The sequence below is a fragment of the Trichomonas vaginalis genome, chromosome VI, assembly GCF_026262505.1.
Source record: "Trichomonas vaginalis G3 chromosome VI, whole genome shotgun sequence".
Lineage (NCBI taxonomy): Eukaryota > Parabasalia > Trichomonadida > Trichomonadidae > Trichomonas > Trichomonas vaginalis.
Window position 1 is genome coordinate 13,306,349 of NC_067208.1, and position 18,730 is coordinate 13,325,078.

General features: G+C 33.8%; 5 protein-coding genes and 2 pseudogenes across 6 annotated transcripts, besides 2 other annotated features; 4 read left to right on the plus strand and 3 right to left on the minus strand.

Moving 5' to 3' along the window:
- Positions 1–5,549: part of a mobile genetic element that runs on past the window's edge.
- Positions 5,550–6,754: 1,205 nt separating this feature from the next.
- Positions 6,755–14,275: a mobile genetic element.
- Positions 7,671–8,525, minus strand: TVAGG3_0858300 (uncharacterized protein; the record flags this gene model as incomplete). The annotated part of the gene is made up of 1 exon (XM_051249623.1): positions 7,671–8,525. A coding segment is annotated over one exon (855 nt), but the record flags the coding sequence as incomplete, so codon positions are not given.
- On the minus strand, positions 10,043–10,657 carry TVAGG3_0858310 (uncharacterized protein; the record flags this gene model as incomplete). Its single annotated transcript, XM_051249624.1, has 1 exon — positions 10,043–10,657. One exon carries the CDS (start codon positions 10,655–10,657, stop codon positions 10,043–10,045), a length of 615 nt encoding a protein of 204 aa, XP_051085099.1.
- On the minus strand, positions 11,080–11,931 carry TVAGG3_0858320 (annotated as a pseudogene). The gene has a single exon. A coding segment is annotated over exon 1 (852 nt).
- Positions 12,285–12,860, plus strand: TVAGG3_0858330 (uncharacterized protein; the record flags this gene model as incomplete). Its single annotated transcript, XM_051249625.1, has 1 exon — positions 12,285–12,860. One exon carries the CDS (start codon positions 12,285–12,287, stop codon positions 12,858–12,860), a length of 576 nt encoding a protein of 191 aa, XP_051085100.1.
- On the plus strand, positions 13,084–13,597 carry TVAGG3_0858340 (annotated as a pseudogene). The gene has a single exon. A coding segment is annotated over exon 1 (514 nt).
- A 2,641-nt stretch (positions 14,276–16,916) lies between the features above and the next one.
- On the plus strand, positions 16,917–17,141 carry TVAGG3_0858350 (uncharacterized protein; the record flags this gene model as incomplete). The annotated part of the gene is made up of 1 exon (XM_051249626.1): positions 16,917–17,141. The coding sequence occupies one exon, from the start codon at positions 16,917–16,919 to the stop codon at positions 17,139–17,141; it is 225 nt and encodes a 74-aa protein (XP_051085101.1).
- A 1,464-nt stretch (positions 17,142–18,605) lies between these two features.
- TVAGG3_0858360 (TPR-like family) overlaps positions 18,606–18,730 on the plus strand; it is a gene marked incomplete at both ends in the record, with an annotated part of 1,465 nt that continues 1,340 nt past the window's right edge.

Here is an 18,730-nt window from a genome sequence, read left to right on the forward strand (position 1 = left end):
TAATACTTTCACTAATGATGGCATCTACTGTAGAATTTATATATTGCAACCGTTCCATCATTTATGATGGGAACCTTGCTTGTTGTAATGAATGGGTCATAAGTGTTTTAAAAGTATCGAAATCAATGACTTTTTAGTTTTTCCACGTCAATGACTAAATCATTGCCTTCAATGAGTTAAAGTTTGAGTTTTTCGTTTACTAGTTCATGTGCTCTTCTTGCTTCATTTGTTTATACGCTATGCAGCAATATCATATTTTAATGAGAATAAAATGTTGTCTATTTGCAAAGTACAGACCCAAACGAATACGGGACGTAAGCTACAAAAAAACTTAGGTCTTCAGAATGAAGCGCTTGCTTTCAGAGTTGTTGACTTCATACTATCGCAACTTTTGTCAAACAGATGAACAGATTTCATAGAGATTAAATAGATGACAAAGAAGTTTTATAACATTTCCTAACAGAGCAGATATAGAATAGATAAATTGCTGGAGTCATAGATACTCTCATAAATGAAGAAATATTGACAACATAGATGTGAACTCTCTCTGAGGGAACATTTGAAGTTCAGTAGCAAGAAAGAGTTCAAGATACCAAGAATGAGTCATAGAGTACAACTTTTCTGGGAGCATACCATATGACATTATCCTTTGAAAAGTGTTGACAAAACGATTGAGATGAAATCTGTTCCATACGTATGTTATGGTAATTGTTGTTACGTTGAGTCAAAAATAGCTAATTCACAGGTATTCAGAGTTATAGTAAAGGTTCAGTAGAATATAAATCCCTTCGTTATGCAGTCAATTCAATGTTCTTCAAACGTTCCTGTCATAGCAACTCATTTAGGTTAAATGGGTTCGCATTAGTCCTCATAATTTGAAAGACATGCAATTCAGACTGTTTGACTTTCCAAGGAGAGCCTGTAGAACTGAGGCACCAGTGCGAATGACTGTTGAAGTTGACTTTTTAGAAAATATAAATGCAACAGCTTACAAGAGAACTCAGAGCTAAAAATATAAAGTATGAATGTTATGTATTAGGTCTATGAACTTTGTGTTGTTGCTGTTTGATGAAACAAATGAGTTAGTTATGCCAGTCAAGAGAACAGAAAAAGGCGTCAAAGGCGCCGAGCGCAAAGCGCTATATTGTGTTAGTGAAACTGCACAAGTCAATAAGATTAGGTTTGGCATTATGAGATGAGTTCGATACTGTTGAGAAGTTTTTGGACAGATATTACAAATTGCTAACTTGAATTTTTTGACTGACGGCGCAAAGCGCCAAGATGGGCTCAAAGAGCCCTCCTGACTGCTTTAAATTTACTAAAACATATTTCAAGCAAAGCTTATAGTAAGTAGATAGTTTTGTATACTCGTTCGAATATTTATACTTAAACTCAACTCCTGTAGTTCCTGGTGTTTCAATGATGCGGATGTTACCTATTTCATGAATAGTGGAGTTTGACCACAGCATTCGATTTCAGGGTCGAGATAGTCAATGACACATTGTTTCCGCTGTTATTCGTGAGATAACATTTTCAAGGTCCTCCTTTGTTAGAAATTATTTGGTTCTTGCTTATAAAGATTTGTCAAAAGCTTCTTATCGTCTTTGAGTAAAATTGTTTGGTATAACTGAAGAAAGTAATGGTCTACGTTATCTGAAGGATTTGTTTGAACATTTTGTGTGTAAGGGTTGTCGTTGGCTTCTTAAAGAATTTGGTCCAGTGTGGATACTCTAATAACATCTGATGTAGCGTTAGCGTTTTGAAGCTGAGTTTCAAATTCACGGCGCCAAGCTCCAAGATGGGCTCTTTGAGCCCTCCGACTTAAGTTCTGGTTCTTTTTCTTTCAAACACTCTGAACTATAGTTCTTTATGACAATATTGTTTGTCGTTCGTGAGTCAACATTTGATGTTGTTCAATTGGAACATTAAGGCACCAGCTAAGATGGATTTGCTTCTCATTTCATATAGAATAAAACCTTTTATATGTATGAAATGAACAATATACTCGACAAGGGTTTGAATGTAAAGCTAACGAATGAAAATATTGTTGAATTCACTGAGACAGGAGCTGTGTATAAAGATGTAGAAACTACTGAACAAAAGAGCTAAGGGAAGAAGCAGGAATATGAACAAAGGGTGGAAGCCTATAAAAATTTATGTCAATGATGGCTCAGGAGGTTCAAACATAAATATGCAGAAAGTTATAGAGTTTATGCTCTCAAAGGTGAAAAGCCTTCATTTAAGAACAAAGCTATTCTAACACATATCCTCAAAAGCTAACGGATGGGGAAGTGGATGATATGAATGACAGCAAAAATATTAACAAAGAAATGCGACAGAGATGCATGGAATTTGTTTACCATCAGTCAATTGAAGGTTAACTTTAAACAATGTTGGTCGTTCCCATGGAATGTTTTTTGACTTTAATGGATTAGTCATGATATGAATCTCAAGGTATGAACGAGGAGAGATGAGAGACTTATATGCTCCCAAATTTCTTCAAAAGGTAATGTTATACCTGACTGTTTCCAAATGAGTTCAATGTCATAGCGTGAGAAACCTTGAAAGATAACGAAGTCAGTTATGAGACGTTTTATGTTTAAAGCAAGGAAACGCCATGTTTGCATAAGTTTGCTACAGTTAAGTGGTAATGTCTGACTTTAGTTATGATGTTAGCTAATGGTGAGTCTGCTTTTGACACTAACCTTTCCGGCGAAGTCGTCAAACGAGCAGAGTGTTTGAAGGATACTTTTTGAAGGGTATTTTGAAAGTTTTGACAGAATGTAGTTTGTCAGTCGTTTCATATCGTAACTCCTGAGTATTGACGTAAGTGGTGTTTGTCAATAATTCTTTCCATCTCTTCTGAAGTCTTTTGCATCCTGACTGTATGAACTCTACATAGCATAATATTTCTCTTACGTCGAATGTAACGTTGAAGAAATTCAATGAGTTCACTGTCTGGAACTTTAACGACAGAGGCTTGAACTTTTGACATAAATTTTTCGCTGTTGAATCATAGAGTCTGAAGTTGCTGATATAATGATTTGGTCATAGTAAGAGTCGTTTCCTAAACGCTCTGTTATGAGTATATGACGAATGAGGTTGAATGTCTTACCTGAACCCATCTTCACAATAGAAATACACACATTTGAACAGAACTCATAATCTTTGCTGAAAGGAAGAATAAGAGAGAGTTAAGTTTGTCTGTAGTTTCATTCATGTCTTCATCTACATCATGTATAAAATGCTTCATTTTATCTCCATTAAAATGCAAGTCAGAATATTCAGGAACATAGCACCGAGTCTAACTGACAAGAGTATAAGATATACTATGAACACGTTATGATGAAAACCAACCAAAATTCAAGAAAGTCAGTATACTTATGAATATCCAAGACACTGGGTAGAGTATGTAGGAGGTGAGAAAGCTATTGAAATAAGACAAGTTAGAAGTATTCCAGCAGGAAGAACAATATTATTGAAGAACTTTAATGTTTTGAGGTATAATGATGAAACAAAGAAGCAAGATATTTTCCTGTTGCTGTGTATGTGAACCTAGACACAGGAGATGACATGAAAGTTTTTAACACAAAGCTTCAAACGGTAGTGAGAGAACAACTGACTGCGGAAGGACATCCATTACTTCAGAAGTTACCATAGTAATATAATTTTGAAACAATGCAATAGATTTTAAAGTCGTCTCTGCAAAGAAGTCAGGTTTTACATTTAATGAAGCAGATGTATATTCGAATGAAAACTTCAAAGCTATTGCATGGTTAGATAATGACGATTGCTTTAAGAAAATATTTAAATTCAGTGACTCAAAGATGTCAATAGATGACCTTCGTGAATGTTACATCGACGTTTACAGTAGAAGGTTCAGCAGGATTGCTTACAAGATTGTCAATTGGTGGTATTTGGTCTCGTGAGAACATTGTTATAAAATCCAGTATAAGTGAATTTGCTGAAGAATCTATATTATGTCTTTCAAACTACATGTATTCGCCGCCGAAGCATTATAGTATAACAAACTTTGTCAGTAAGTTTAACATAAGACTTGTCGAACCTTCTTCAATGAAAGATGTTGTGCTACCTAAAGATGGAAAGGATGGACTCATTATTGAGATGATTTTAATAGCATATTAAATGAGCTTGTTTTTAAAGGTCATTCATGATGAAATAACTGTTGTAGAAGATGTTAGCAATTGTTCAGACATTTTGAAGCGTATAGATGAGATAAGAAAGAAGTTTATGAAGCCGCAACGCGGCGAGGACGAAGTCCATGAGAATGTTTATGTTTCATTGACTTTCTCCAGTAACGAAACTTTTATGAGATAATATTGAAGAGAGATGATTTTAATATGGTGTAAATGGTAGCTTGGACAGTTTAGGCGCAATGGGAACAAAAGCATTAGCATTTGGAGCAAAAGCACTTGGGCTTATGACGCAGTAAATAAAATGAGTGGAGGAAGGGTTTCGAAGACATTAGATGCAAATAAAGGAAAGATGGAGGCTGGGTTGCAAAGAAGTTAAGATTAAATAAAATAGGGCTCATAAATAAAGCATCCATTTGGTTGCGACTGAGTCAGAAAATGCTTTAGGAAAGGACGATGAGTTTGCAAAACACGCAAAAGACTTTAATGACCAGATGAAAGGTGAAACAATGCATTTAAATAGATTCGATGGAACTAAAGAAAATGTTTCTTCTCCACCAGTAGTTCTTCCGTATGGTCCCTATGGAATGTATGGAAATCCTTACGAAAGACCATTTGACCATTGACTGGTGGAAGTAACTGGTATCATTCGGACGAAGAAGAAAGACAGTCAAGTTGGAGACAGACGTGAAGAAAGCAACTAAAAAGAAACCAAGGAAGAGAGTTATAAAGCAATGAATCAACAGGTTAGAAAAGAGGTTAGATATCGGGTTAGATCTAACCTTCTACCCTAAATTTATTTTTGTGCTATGTTTTCATACGTGTGCGGGTGGTGATATCATTAATTTTTAAGTTATTTTTTATTTTATTTTTATTTTATTTGGATGTAATGACAGAACAAAAGCAACTCATACAAATCAAAAACATATAACAACATACATTTAAACATTTATTCTTCCTTCCTGAGCATAACATGTTCTTTCAAATACATCCGAGACCAGTTGACTTTTCATTGACTGTTTATAAAGATAGAAATAGTTTATATCATTAAACCATATGATGACGAAGGTAAGTTATGTAAATTGTACGTTAAGAAGTTAGAGAAAGTTTATGGCTTCAAGTAATGACTACAATAGGGTTAACACTGATGATGAAGATATTGAGGAAAATTTATGAGAACATTATGGAAGTCGTTAGTGAGAAGATAGTGAGAACGTTTATTTTTACATTAGTGAGTTCGTTAGTGAAGTGGTTGGCGGCTTTGTAAATATAAGGTTAAATTAGTTTTTGCGTTCATGTTGTAAATATACGTTAACGGTTTTGTAAAGTTCAAATTCACAAGTATTGGGTAAAGTGGAACGCAGTGCCACCATACCCAACTATTGTATACTAACTAACTTTTACAAGTGAATTTGCTTGTAACTTAGAAACAACTCTTCAAGCTTTTCAAGAAAAAATAAACGACATCTATATCGAATATGCAAACCCAGTATAACATTGACGAAGGAGAATACCATCTCGATATTATATATGACAGAAAAATGCAACTGTTAAAATCAATAAAATAGAAGACCTTGGAGAAAACGTTTATATTTCTACAAAATATAACAATGCATGGTATAGATTTATGAGGATGTTAAATCAGCCTGCAGAATTCCAGTACACCCGGACTTTTATGAAGTCGAAAACCCTAATGGAACATATGAAATGTTTTCGACTCAGATGCTATTTAGTTCATGCTTCATTTCTTGGCGCACAAAATCTTTTTATGCTTGGCAAATGACTTTTACGAAAACCTACAAAGCTATATGAACCACCAAGTGGAAGTATTTAGACTTTCAAGTATGGTTTACAACAGATGGAAGAAAGAGATAGTTCCATTATACCATGCGTTTTACTTAGAACTAGTTTCATATACAACTACTATCGAACGGTAAAAATATAATTTTTTTATACGGTTAGGTGTTGGATTTGGTTGCCAACTAGACTGTGGTGCAGGTTCAGGCTGTTGTATAACAGGAGCTTGTTCTCTGGTCAGGGTCTTTAGGTATAATACCAACAAACTGACCTACTCTTTTACCAATATTTTTGACTCGTTCCAAATTCCTCTTCTACGGTTTTTATTCCATTCATATACCTCTTCCAACTCTTCTGAAGAAGTTTCAATACTACTGAAGAAACCATTTTACTATATGTAAAAATCTAATGTCCGCCTAGTCTTTTGCGTTTCTGTTGAGTTCCATAGCATCTTTAACTGGAGCTCATACATTCTGTTCTCCTCTGGTAGAAAACATATTCTGGGTCAACTCCTGTTTCGCGTCATCTGCATAAATTGTTTATATCCCACTTTCAGGTTTGTATAAAACTCTTTCATTCATATTGCATACATGGTGGCAACCTAACGCAGCGTCATTTGACATGGCAGTTTGCATTTGTACATCTGTTGGCACTGACATAGTTTGCCATTGCAATTTGTATCTTAACTTCATTTGGAATATTCTCTGGGTTTGGTTGCTCCAGGTTTGCTGGCATTCGCTAAGTTTCTGTGCGTCCATTTAATATTAGATAAAAATATCTCTTACGAGTACATATGCTGAACATTTGTCTAACATTGCTGGTAGTTCATGTGCTTCAAAGTTTCTGGCATGACTTTCAATGTTCCTGCAACTGTTATCTAAACTGTTAAGAGTATCTTTTACGCTTGTACTTGGATTTTCTAATGGTGCACTTGAACCAAGGTCAAAGTTCAATATTATGTCGTCTGCTCTAACAGTAGTGAAGGATTTATGTGTATGGTTTTGTCAGCTTTACTGTCTAAAGAAGTTTGAAGTTCATTTATATCGGAGATGTTGTGTTTATGAGATTTCAAAACTTTGTTCGTTGCGTTCAAGTTCAACTTTGTCAGCTTTACTTTTAATAGCATCTTCAAACGTTATTTTTGCCTTAACTCTTAACATAAATCTTGGTTCAACTAATACACCGTTAACAGAAAAGTAGAGGCATAAATTTCATCGTTATAACCAAATGCTTCTGGTGCTTTACTACATCATACTGTACAGTACAGCTTATGTCATAACCTTTAGCACGAATGTATTTATATCTTCTTTCATTAACATTTTTTGTCTTCGCTTCATCACTTCGTGTTAAATATCCATGGTAGTCCGTTATAATCTGTTCGTCTGAAGTTATATAATGAACGTGGTTTTTATCTGCTTTTTCGGCTAATTTCTCATTAACATCATTCACTTCTAATTCAACTCTTCCGCCAGAACTCTTATTATCATTAATCTTTTTCATTAATTCGGTAATTACGTCATAAAGACTATATTCTGTTTTCGGTTTTGTAAATAATGAGTCAAAATTTCTTTTCATCATTACATCGCTGACATTAATGATATCACCAATTCCTTTTTCATTTATTCTCTTCATTAATTCTGCAATAATGACGAATATATAATCTGTTAATTTATTCTCTTCATCGAGGGTTATAGAATGTTTTGAAATTGAATCATTAACTCCTCTAAATAAATCAATAACTTCAGGATACACGTTTTTAATGTCTTGAATAACCCGACCAGTATCCTCGCCACTATGTGGCTCTGAGCCCGTTGGGCTCTGTTGTTCATGTTCTTCGTTCCCGTCGTTACGTGGTTTTATATCTCTAACCATCATCAACGCAGCCATAACCGGAGGGTTTGTTGCTACCTGTTCGAAAATCCGTCCGTTATGTATGGTATATCTAAATAATTTCTTTGTGTTTGTTAAAACATTTGAAACAAGTCTTTTAAAACCATCTACAAAATTTCCTGTTTCACCTAATGTTCTTGCAGCATTTACAAGCTCACCCATTCCCGCTTTTGACCCCAAAAACGTCCATATTGCATTTATTTCACTCTGTATAGTTGTCCATTCAGCGAAACTAACACCCGCATTCGCTAAGCTGAAAATGAAATTCAGTGGATCGAACTTAATTCCACCTTCTTTTTCAATTTCAACGAACTCACTAACATGAGATTTTAAATATTCTTTCGTTAAAATTGTTTTCCCCGATGTTATGTCATTAACGAAACTATCACCGTCAAAAGTTAACGAATTCAATTTCGTCGTTGATGCTTTTATTTCATACACCGCTTTATCGATAGTTTTTGGCTCACCTTCTTTAGAAGCATATGAAACATTAATGAATGAATTATATGTATTCGTGAATGAGTTAAAATCAATGATTTTCATTAATGACGCCTTTAATGATTCATTAACTGTTGAATCCCTTAAAGTAATTAATGAACTGTCGTTAATGAAAGGTACACTGCAAACCGTCGAGTTTGGATCAAATGCTGTAGTTGGTGCAGGAATATTAATGATATAAGTCATTAAATCATTAAGTGACGTAAATAATGTTGTCGTTTTTGATTTAATTTCTTTAGCATCTGTTATATATGGTAATTTTATTTCTGTAGTTTCTGAATTAAAGATATTCGCTAAAATGTTTTGTAAACTGTTTTGAACAGCTGTGTAAACCGTTGAATTCGGAACTCTTACGATTTCACCATCCTTAATAAAAGGCATTGTACATGACGTAGTGCTTGGGTCAAATCTTTCGGGATTATAATTCAACATATATTCTAACGCTTCATATACAGACCTATAAACAGTTGTGTCGTTCTTCATGACAACTTCACCATTTACAATGAATGGCATTGTACATGGAGTTAAAATAGGGTCAAACTTTTCATAGTCCTTCCATGTTATGTATTTCTCGGTATTTCCATCAGAAATAACAATATATTTGTCAGTAAGTGTGAGAGAGTATTGACCAAAATATAAACGTTTAGCTCTGTCAGCTTCATACGCATATGCAGCAATACTCATATTTTAATGAGAATAAAATGTTGTTCTATTTGCAAAGTACAGACCCAAACGAATACGGGACAGTAAAGCTACAAACAAACTTAGGTCTTCAGAATGAAGCGCTTGCTTTCAGAGTTGTTGACTTCAATACTATCGCTTCATTCGTTATAACAGATGAAACAGATTTCATGGAGCTTGAAATAGATGGAAAGAAGCACGAAATAAGATTTCACAATAATGTAGAATATAAGATGGAAACATTAGCTGGAGTGTTAAATGCGCTCATAAATACTACAATAAACAAGGAGAACGAAGAAAACTTAATGAATGTTAAACTTATTGCAGGAGTTTTGAAGTTCAGTTATGCGAAGGAGTTTAAGATAACACGAATGAGTCATAGAGTTCAATTGCTTCTGGGAGCATACCATATGACATTCCTTTGAAAAGTGTTGACAAAACGATTGAGATGAAATCTGTTCCATACGTATGTTATGGTAATTGTTTATACATTGAGTCAAAAATAGCTAATGTCACAGGTATTTCAGGAGTTAATAGTAAAGGTTCAGTAGAATATAAATCCTTCTGTTATGCAGTCAATTCAATGTTCATTCCAAACGTTCCTGTCATAGTAACTCATTTAGGTAAATGGGTTCGCATTAGTCCTCATAATTTGAAAGACATGCAATTCAGACTTGTTGACTTTCAAGGAGAGCCTGTAGAACTGAAGGCACCAGTGCGAATGACTGTTGAAGTTGACTTTTTAGAAAATATTAAATGCAACAGCTTACAAGAGAACTCAGAGCTAAAAATATAAAGTATGAATGTTATGTATTAGGTCATGAACTTTGGTTATTGCTGTTTGATGAAACAAATGAGTTAGTTATGTCAGTCAAGAGAACAGAAAAAGGCGTCAAAGGCGCCGAGCGCAAAGCGCTATATTGTGTTAGTGAAAACTGCACCAAGTCAATAAGATTAGGTTTGCATTATGAAGATGAGTTCGATACTGTTGAAGAAGTTTTGGATAGATATTACAAATTGCTTTAATTTACTAAAACATATTTCAAACAAAGCTTATATTCTGTTGAAAGTTTTGTATACTCGTTCGAATATTTATACTTAAACTCAACTCCTGTAGTTCCTGGTGTTTCAATGATGCGGATGTTACCTATTTTCATGAATGGTGGCGTTTGACCACAGCATTCGATTTCAGGGTCGAGATAGTCAATGACACATTGTTTCCCTGTTATTCGTGAGATAACATTTTCAAGGTCCTCCTTTGTTAGAATTATTTGGTTCTTGCTTATAAGATTTGTCAAAAGCTTCTTATCGTCTTTGAGTAAAATTGTTTGGTATAACTGAAGAAGGTAATGGTCTACGTTATCTGAAGGATTTGTTTGAACATTTGTGTAAGGGTTGTCGTTGGCTTCTCTTGAAAGAATTTGGTCCAGTGGTGGATACTCTAACTTAACATCTGATGTAGCGTTAGCGTTTGAAGCTGAGTTTAAATTCACGGATTTCAGTTCTGGTTCTTTTTCTTTCAAACACTCTGAACTATAGTTCTTTATGACAATATTGTTTGTCGTTCGTGAGTCAACATTTGATGTTGGTTCAATTGGAACATTAACGGCACCAGCTAAGATGGATTTGCTTCTCATTTCATATAGAATAAAAACCTTTTATATGTATGAAATGAACAATATACTCGACAAGGGTTTGAATGTAAAGCTAACGAATGAAAATATTGTTGAATTCACTGAGACAGGTGCTGTGTATAAAGATGTAGAACTACTGAACAAAAGAGCTAAGGGAAGAAGCAGGAACATGAACAAAGGGTGGAAGCCTATAAAAATTTATGTCAATGATGGCTCAGGAGGTTCAAACATAAAGTATGCAGAAAGTTATAGAGTTTATGCTCTCAAAGGTGAAAAGCCTTCATTTAAGAACAGCTATTCTAACGCATATCCTCAAAAGCTAACGGATGGGAAGTGGATGATATGAATGACAGCAAAAATATTAACAGAAATGGCGACAGAGATGCATGGAATTTGTTTACCATCAGTCAATTGAAGGTTAAACTTTAAAACAATGTTGGTCGTTCCCATGGAATATTTTTGACTTTAATGGTATTAGTCATGATATGAATCTCAAGGTATGAACGAGGAGAGATGAGAGACTTATATGCTTCCCAAATTTCTTCAAAAGGTAATGTTATACCTGACTGTTTCCAAATGAGTTCAATATCATAACGTGAGAAACCTTGAAAGATAACGAAGTCAGTTATGAGACGTTTTATGTTTAAAGCAAAAACGCCATGTTTGCATAAGTATTGCTACAGTTAAGTGGTAATGTCTGACTTTAGTAATGATGTTAGCTAATGGTGAGTCTGGTTTTGACACTAAACCTTTTCCGGCGAAGTCGTCGCAAACGAGCAGAGTGTTTGAAGGATACTTTTTGAAGGGGTATTTTGAAAGTTTTGACAGAATGTAGTTTGTAAGTCGTTTCATATCGTAAACTCCTGAGTATTGACGTAAGTGGTGTTTGTCAATAATTCTTTCCATCTCTTCTGAAGTCTTTTGCATTCCTGACTGTATAAATTCAACGATGGCATAATATTTCCTCTTACGTCGAATGTAACGTTGAAGAAATTCAATGAGTTCACTGTCTGGAACTTTAACGACAGAGGCTTGAACTTTTGACATAAATGTTTTCGCTGTTGAGTCCATAGAGTCTGAAGTTGCTGATATAATGATTTGGTCATAATATGAGTCTTTCCTAAACGCTCTGTTATGAGTATATGACGAATGAGGTTAAATGTCTTACCTGAACCCATCTTTCCACAATAGAAATAAACGCCATTTGAACAGAACTCATAGTCCTTACTGAAAGGAAGAATGAGAGAAGAGTTAAGTTTGTCTGTAGTTTCATTCATGTCTTCATCTACGTCATGTATTAAATGCTTCATTTTATCTCCATTAAAAATGCAAGTCAGAAATATTCAGAACATAGCACCGAGTCTAACTGACAAGAGTATAAAGATATACTATGAACACGTTATGATGAAACCAACCAAAATTCAAGAAAGTCAGTATACTTATGAATATCCAAGACACTGGGTAGAGTATGTAGGAGGTGAGAAAGCTATTGAAATCAGACAGGTTCGAAGTATTCCAGCAGGAAGACAATATTATTGAAGAACTTTAATGTTTTGAGGTATAATGATGAAACAAAGAAGCAAGATAGTTTTCCATTGCTGTGTATGTGAACCTAGACACAGGAGATGACATGAAAGTTTTTAACACAAAGCTTCAAACGGTAGTGAGAGAACAACTGACTGCGGAAGGACATCCATTACCTTCAGAAGTTACCATAGCATATAATTTTGAAACAAACTCAATAGATTTTAAAGTCATCTCTGCAAAGAAGTCAGGTTTTACATTTAATGAAGCAGATGTATATTCGAATGAAAACTTCAAAGCTATTGCATGGTTAGATAATGACGATTGCTTTAAGAAAATATTTAAATTCAGTGACTCAACGATGTCAATAGATGACCTTCGTGGAATGTTACCATCGACGTTTACAGTAGAAGGTTCAGCAGGATTGCTTACAAGATTGTCAATTGGTGGTATTTGGTCTCGTGAGAACATTGTTATAAAATCCAGTATAAGTGAATTTGCTGAAGAATCTATATTATGTCTTTCAAACTACATGTATTCGCCGCCGAAGCATTATAGTATAACAAACTTTGTCAGTAAGTTTAACATAAGACTTGTCGAACCTTCTTCAATGAAAGATGTTGTGCTACCTAAAGATGGAAAGGATGGACTCATTATTGAGATGATTTTAATAGCATATTAAATGAGCTTGTTCTTGAAGGTCATTCATGATGAAATAACTGTTGTAGAAGATGTTAGCAATTGTTCAGACATTTTGAAGCGAATAGATGATATAAGAAAGAAGTTAATAGACCGCAAAGCGGTGAGGGCGAAGCCGTGAGAATGTTTATGTTTCATTGACTTTCTCCAGTAACGAGAACTTTTATGAGATAATATTGAAGAGAGATGATTTTAATATGGTGTAAATGGTAGCTTGGGCAGCTTTAGGCGCAATGGGAACAAAAGCATTAGCATTTGGAGCAAAAGCACTTGGGCTTATGACGCAGTAAATAAAATGAGTGGAGGAAGGTTTCGAAGACATTAGACGCAAATAAAGGAAAGATAGGAGGCTGGGTTGCAAAGAAGTTAAGATTAAATAAAATAGGGCTCATAAATAAAGCATCCAATTTGGTTGCGACTGAGTCAGAAAATGCTTTAGGAAAGGACGATGAGTTTGCAAAACACGCAAAAGACTTTAATGACCAGATGAAAGGTGAAACAATGCATTTAAATAGAGTCGATGGAACTCTTCCTCCACCAGCAGTTCTTCCGTATGGTCCCTATGGAATGTATGGAAACCCTTACGAAAGACCATTTGACCCATTGACTGGTGGAAGTAACTGGTATCATTACGGACGAAGAAGAAAGACAGTTAAGCTGGAGACAGACGTGAAGAAAGCAACTAAAAAGAAACCAAGGAAGAGAGTTATAAAGCAATGAATTTATGAGGTGAAAAAAGAGGTGAAAAAAGAGGTGAGATTTCACCACTTCACCTAAATTTATTTTTGCGCTATGTTTTCATACGTGTGGGAGTGGTGATATCATTAATTTTTAAGTTTATTTTTTTATTTTATTTTTATATAAATGACGAAAACTATTGAGATAACAAACTACAACGGTCATGAGTTCAAGAATTTGTTCTTCGTTCCTCGTGAAAATACATTCTATCAGATACGGGGGAGAAAGGGTAAAGTTAGTTTGAGCGTTTATGACAACAAACATAATGGGAGATATATAAAAGCAATAGATACAAACGGTAAGCGTGTTTCATTAGCTTTGTCAAAACTTACTAACATTTATTTTGACAGTGACTTTGACTCTGACGATTGGAGTGACAGCAGCGATACTGAAGAATATGAACTATTGTGTGAAGCACAGCAATGGGAAGCGCTGCAATACTTTTGTAAATGAGAACGTTTATTTTTACAGTAGTGAAGTCGTTTGTGAAAACGTTAGTGAGGTGAAGTGGTTGGCGGCTTTATAAATATTTAAGGTTAAGTTGGTGTTTGTGTTTGTGTTGTAAAATATACGTTAACGGTTTTGTAAAGTGTCAAATTCACAAGTATTGCGTACGGAGAAACGCAGTGCCTCCGTACCCTTGATATGTATACTAACTAATACATGTAGTTTGAAAGACATAATATAGATTCTTCAGCAAATTCACTTATACTGGATTTTATAACAATGTTCTCACGAGACCAAATACCACCAATTGACAATCTTGTAAGCAATCCTGCTGAACCTTCTACTGTAAACGTCGATGGTAACATTCCACGAAGGTCATCTATTGACATCGTTGAGTCACTGTATTTAAATATTTTCTTAAAGCAATCGTCATTATCTAACCATGCAATAGCTTTGAAGTTTTCATTCGAGTATACATCTGCTTCATTAAATGTAAAACCTGACTTCTTTGCAGAGACGACTTTAAAATCTATTGAGTTTGTTTCAAAATTATATGCTATGCTATGCATGTAACTTCTGAAGGTAAGGAACTTCCTTTCGCAGTCAGTTGTCATCTACGCTCACACACCGATTGAGCTTTGCTTTTCTGTTGAAGAGTTCCAATAAAAATGAAGCTAACGAACCTCACTTCAGAAAGCAGCAATCATAACAGCAAAGAAACAGCAAAAGTTCTTATTTCACATGGTGCAGATATCAAAGCTAATAAGGTAAAAAAGATGATCAAATATAACTCAATTTTTCGCCTTTTTTTTTCAATTAAAAATTATATCAACTAATATCAAGATAAAAGTGCTTTGATATTACCACTCTTTATGATAAAAGTTAGTTTATCGGCTTTAAAAAGGCAGGGTTTTCATTCTGGAGCTCCAAGCGAAGCGCATGAGCCCGTGTCAATGCAGAAAAAAGTGAAAAATTGAGTGAATTTTGATCGTCTTTTTTACTATTTTTCCACTCTAGAATGATCCGCTAATAATTAATTTGGAAAAACTTTACATCAATTTGTTCTTTTCTGTCAAGGCATTAATGATGATTATTGAGATAATGATGACAGTAATGATGACCATATTTATGATCAGAGTGATAATGATGTCAGTGACGATGACATTAATGATGATAGTAATGACGATGACAATAATGAATAAGTATGGTGCTCTATAAAAAATGAAACATTTCATTCTGTAAAATAAAGTTAAATGATTCATGTTCAAACAAATAATTAAGCATGTATAAGCTTTTGGCAATTATTATCATCATCAAAAAAAAGTAATCGCAACTAAAAACATAAAAATTAAATTATATATAAGTTTTTGCAAAAGAATTGGAATTATCTAATGCTGAACAATATTTGAAGATTTTATGTTACATCCATGAAGGGGCCAATAAAATGTCTGAAATTTTTGCTTCTAATTTGAGTGCTTACAATAATTATTGTGAACAAAAATTTGCTTCCACGCATTCAAATTTTCCGCATTTTTAAAATAATTATTCCGTTTATTTCATTTACGAAATGTTTATATTATTTTGTGCAACCATATCTTGTTAATACTTCACGTGATCGATATTTTTCAAATCTGTCTGCAAAACTTAATGGGGTGTCCTCATAATAGTCTTTGGGGCTTTTGTCAATATTCGGTTGTTGTAAGAGATATTCGCAAACGTGGGGATTGTTACTAAGAGCAGCCAATGAAGTGGAGTTTGTCCATTACAATTTCTTTCATTGACGTCAACGAATCTCAATGAAAATTTAACACCTTCTACGTTTCCATTTTTACTAAAATTATGAAGAATTGTTTCATTGCGATTATTTCGGATTTTAAGATTTGCTCCATATATATGAAATAATTTAACTAACTTTAAATTATTTTCTTTTGATGCACGAAATATCATATCAAATGCAAAAGTATTATCTCTAACATCATAATAACCTTCATCAACGGAATATTTAATTGTATATAAATCTCTTTCTTTTACTGCTTTTTCTAGAATATAATAAATTTGATGATAGTTCTTGGTTATTTTCTTTAAATTTTTAATGCATTTGTGTTTTGTTCACTTGTTTCTGTTTTTTCTGGAATAAAATTTTCATAATTTCTAATTATTTTGTCTTTTGTTCGGAGTTCTGCTTGTAATTGGGTAATTCTAGAATCATACCCTTGAATTATTGTGTGTTTACTGCTCTTAATAGTTCAGAATAAAATGGAAAACATAAGAATTCTCCTAAAAATTTTAAAATAGACATAATTGATGGTAAATCGTTGACCTTGTCAAGATGTGTATGTTCAAGCATCTTTATTTTATATCGTTTTCCAAAAAAGAAAGAAAACAATGTCGAAAAATGATAAAAATTGTTCTTGGTTAAGTTTTGAGATATCTAAAACTTTAATTAGTTGATCTAGTGTTCTTAATTCAATCCACTCACTATCTTCACACCATTCATCAATGTGATTTGCATAATATTGTGTCGAAACTCATTAAAAAAAATGCCAACAATTACACATATTTGAAAATCTATTATTTGGGAGAATTGTAAAAAATGAAACCTCGATAAATGTGAAAAAAAATTTGCAAAAAATTAACGTGTCAAAATCTAAAAGTCCATACAACAAGTAAATCGTCGCCACCAGCTGCGGTTTCATGTGTAATTATTTCAGTAATAGCAAGTGATCTATAATTTATATTTATTAAACACAAAAACTTAGTAAACTCTGATTTCTCAAATTAATTTCATTTACATACTATTCTATATGAGAAATGATTGTGTGATTTCAGTGTTGATGATTCTGCATTGACATGTATGGGAGTCGCAGGGGTATATCACTTTAGGGTTAAGAAGACATTCGAATATGATTTTACGAATGAAAGAGATAGTCCTATTCTCGATGATTACACCACATCTGAGATGATCACAGATGAAGAAGATAGAACTCTCGACGTTCTCCACGCACTTAAGGATGTGATCGTTGTCCATGAAGAACAGTTTGCAAACGCATATTGTTTGATGTTCATCACGGAGTCGTAGAGTCTGTGGAAGATTAAAAAATTATCTTTGAAGCCGGATGGAAGCAGAAGAGGACTATCTCTGACTTGTTGTAAAGAGCTCCGACATTAACTGCAAAATAGTCACTTCGTGGACACTCAATGATAGACGAGAGAGAAGAACATCCCTCGAAGAACAAGTTACTGATGTTTTGCAGAGAGTAGCCTTCTGGAATTGTGAACTTGACTTGATTTATGAATCCTTTGAAGACGTAGTCTGCCATATACTCTGTTTTGGAATTGTGAACGTTGTGATGTTCGTGTTCTCGAAGCAATTAGATCCGATCTGTTCGACATTTGGAGGGAGTGTGATATACGAAAGATTTTTGCATTTGCTGAAGCAGCCCATCAATAGATTTCAGATTAGAGTCAGTTAGAAATGTAATATTAGTTATTCCAGTGTTCGCAAAAGCATAAGTTTCAATAATCTCTAACGACGATGGGAAAGCAATTTCCCTTAATGATAAGCAATCCACGAAACATGATTTATGAATCATGTAATATTGTTTGAGAAAATAAATATTTTGAAATTCTTGCATTTGCAAAAAGTTTATCTCTAATTACTGTATTTTCGCATTCAGAAAATTCGATTGTTTCAAGACTCGTGCATTCGTAAAAAAACTGAACCAAAATATTGCTTTTAGTTTATTTCCGAATTTAATCGTTTCTGATTGCACATGAAACAAAGGCGTTCGAGTTGATTACTTCAAGTGAATTCGGAAAAATATATTTGTTAGATTTTTGCAGTAAGCGAATGCTTCTGAATTTATAGTCTTAAGCTTTGATTCTCCATCATAAATTATAGATTATTAATGGCAACACTGTTATCATTTATTTCAACATCTTCTGGAATTGTATATGATTCTTTCTCGCTCAGACGTAAAGACAGAACTTTTCTTGAATAATACGTTAGATTTTGATCATCTAGAATGAATTGAGATCCTTCCACAAAAGTAATGTTGGTATGCGGGAGAAACATCTACTCCCTGGACTTATAACTGATCTTGGATAGTTACAGCAAACAGATTAAAACAAGATGCAAAAGTATTGAGGCTAATATTTTTATGTATTAGAAATATGTATTCCATAAAAACATATTGAGCTAATTACAATGACTCCATTCTCTATAGTAATTTCATTTAGGCCTTTATAACCTTGGAGATGTCCATAACCAAAACTAAATCTCTCAGTTTCATTGTAAAAGATAAACTTGGTTCAACAGCTCTTCATTATGCACCAATAAAAAAATTAAAAGCATCAAATTTATTGCATTGAATGGTGAAATCATCTTTGAAGGAGTCACATTGAAATCAAGTTCATGATTTGATTCAATATTTGTAATTTACAAAAATTTTTGCAATTGAACTTGAAAAGTATCTAATCATTTCCTATATATTGAAAATTAATATTTCATATTTTACCATTCATATTTAAAATGGATGATTTCCAAACTGCGAAAGAGGCATTCACTCGCGGTCAATATGGAAAATCTGCTGGAATATTTGAAAAACTAGTACAAGATCAAAAAGATTTTACAAAATCAGCAATAAATAAAGCAAATTTATTCATTTC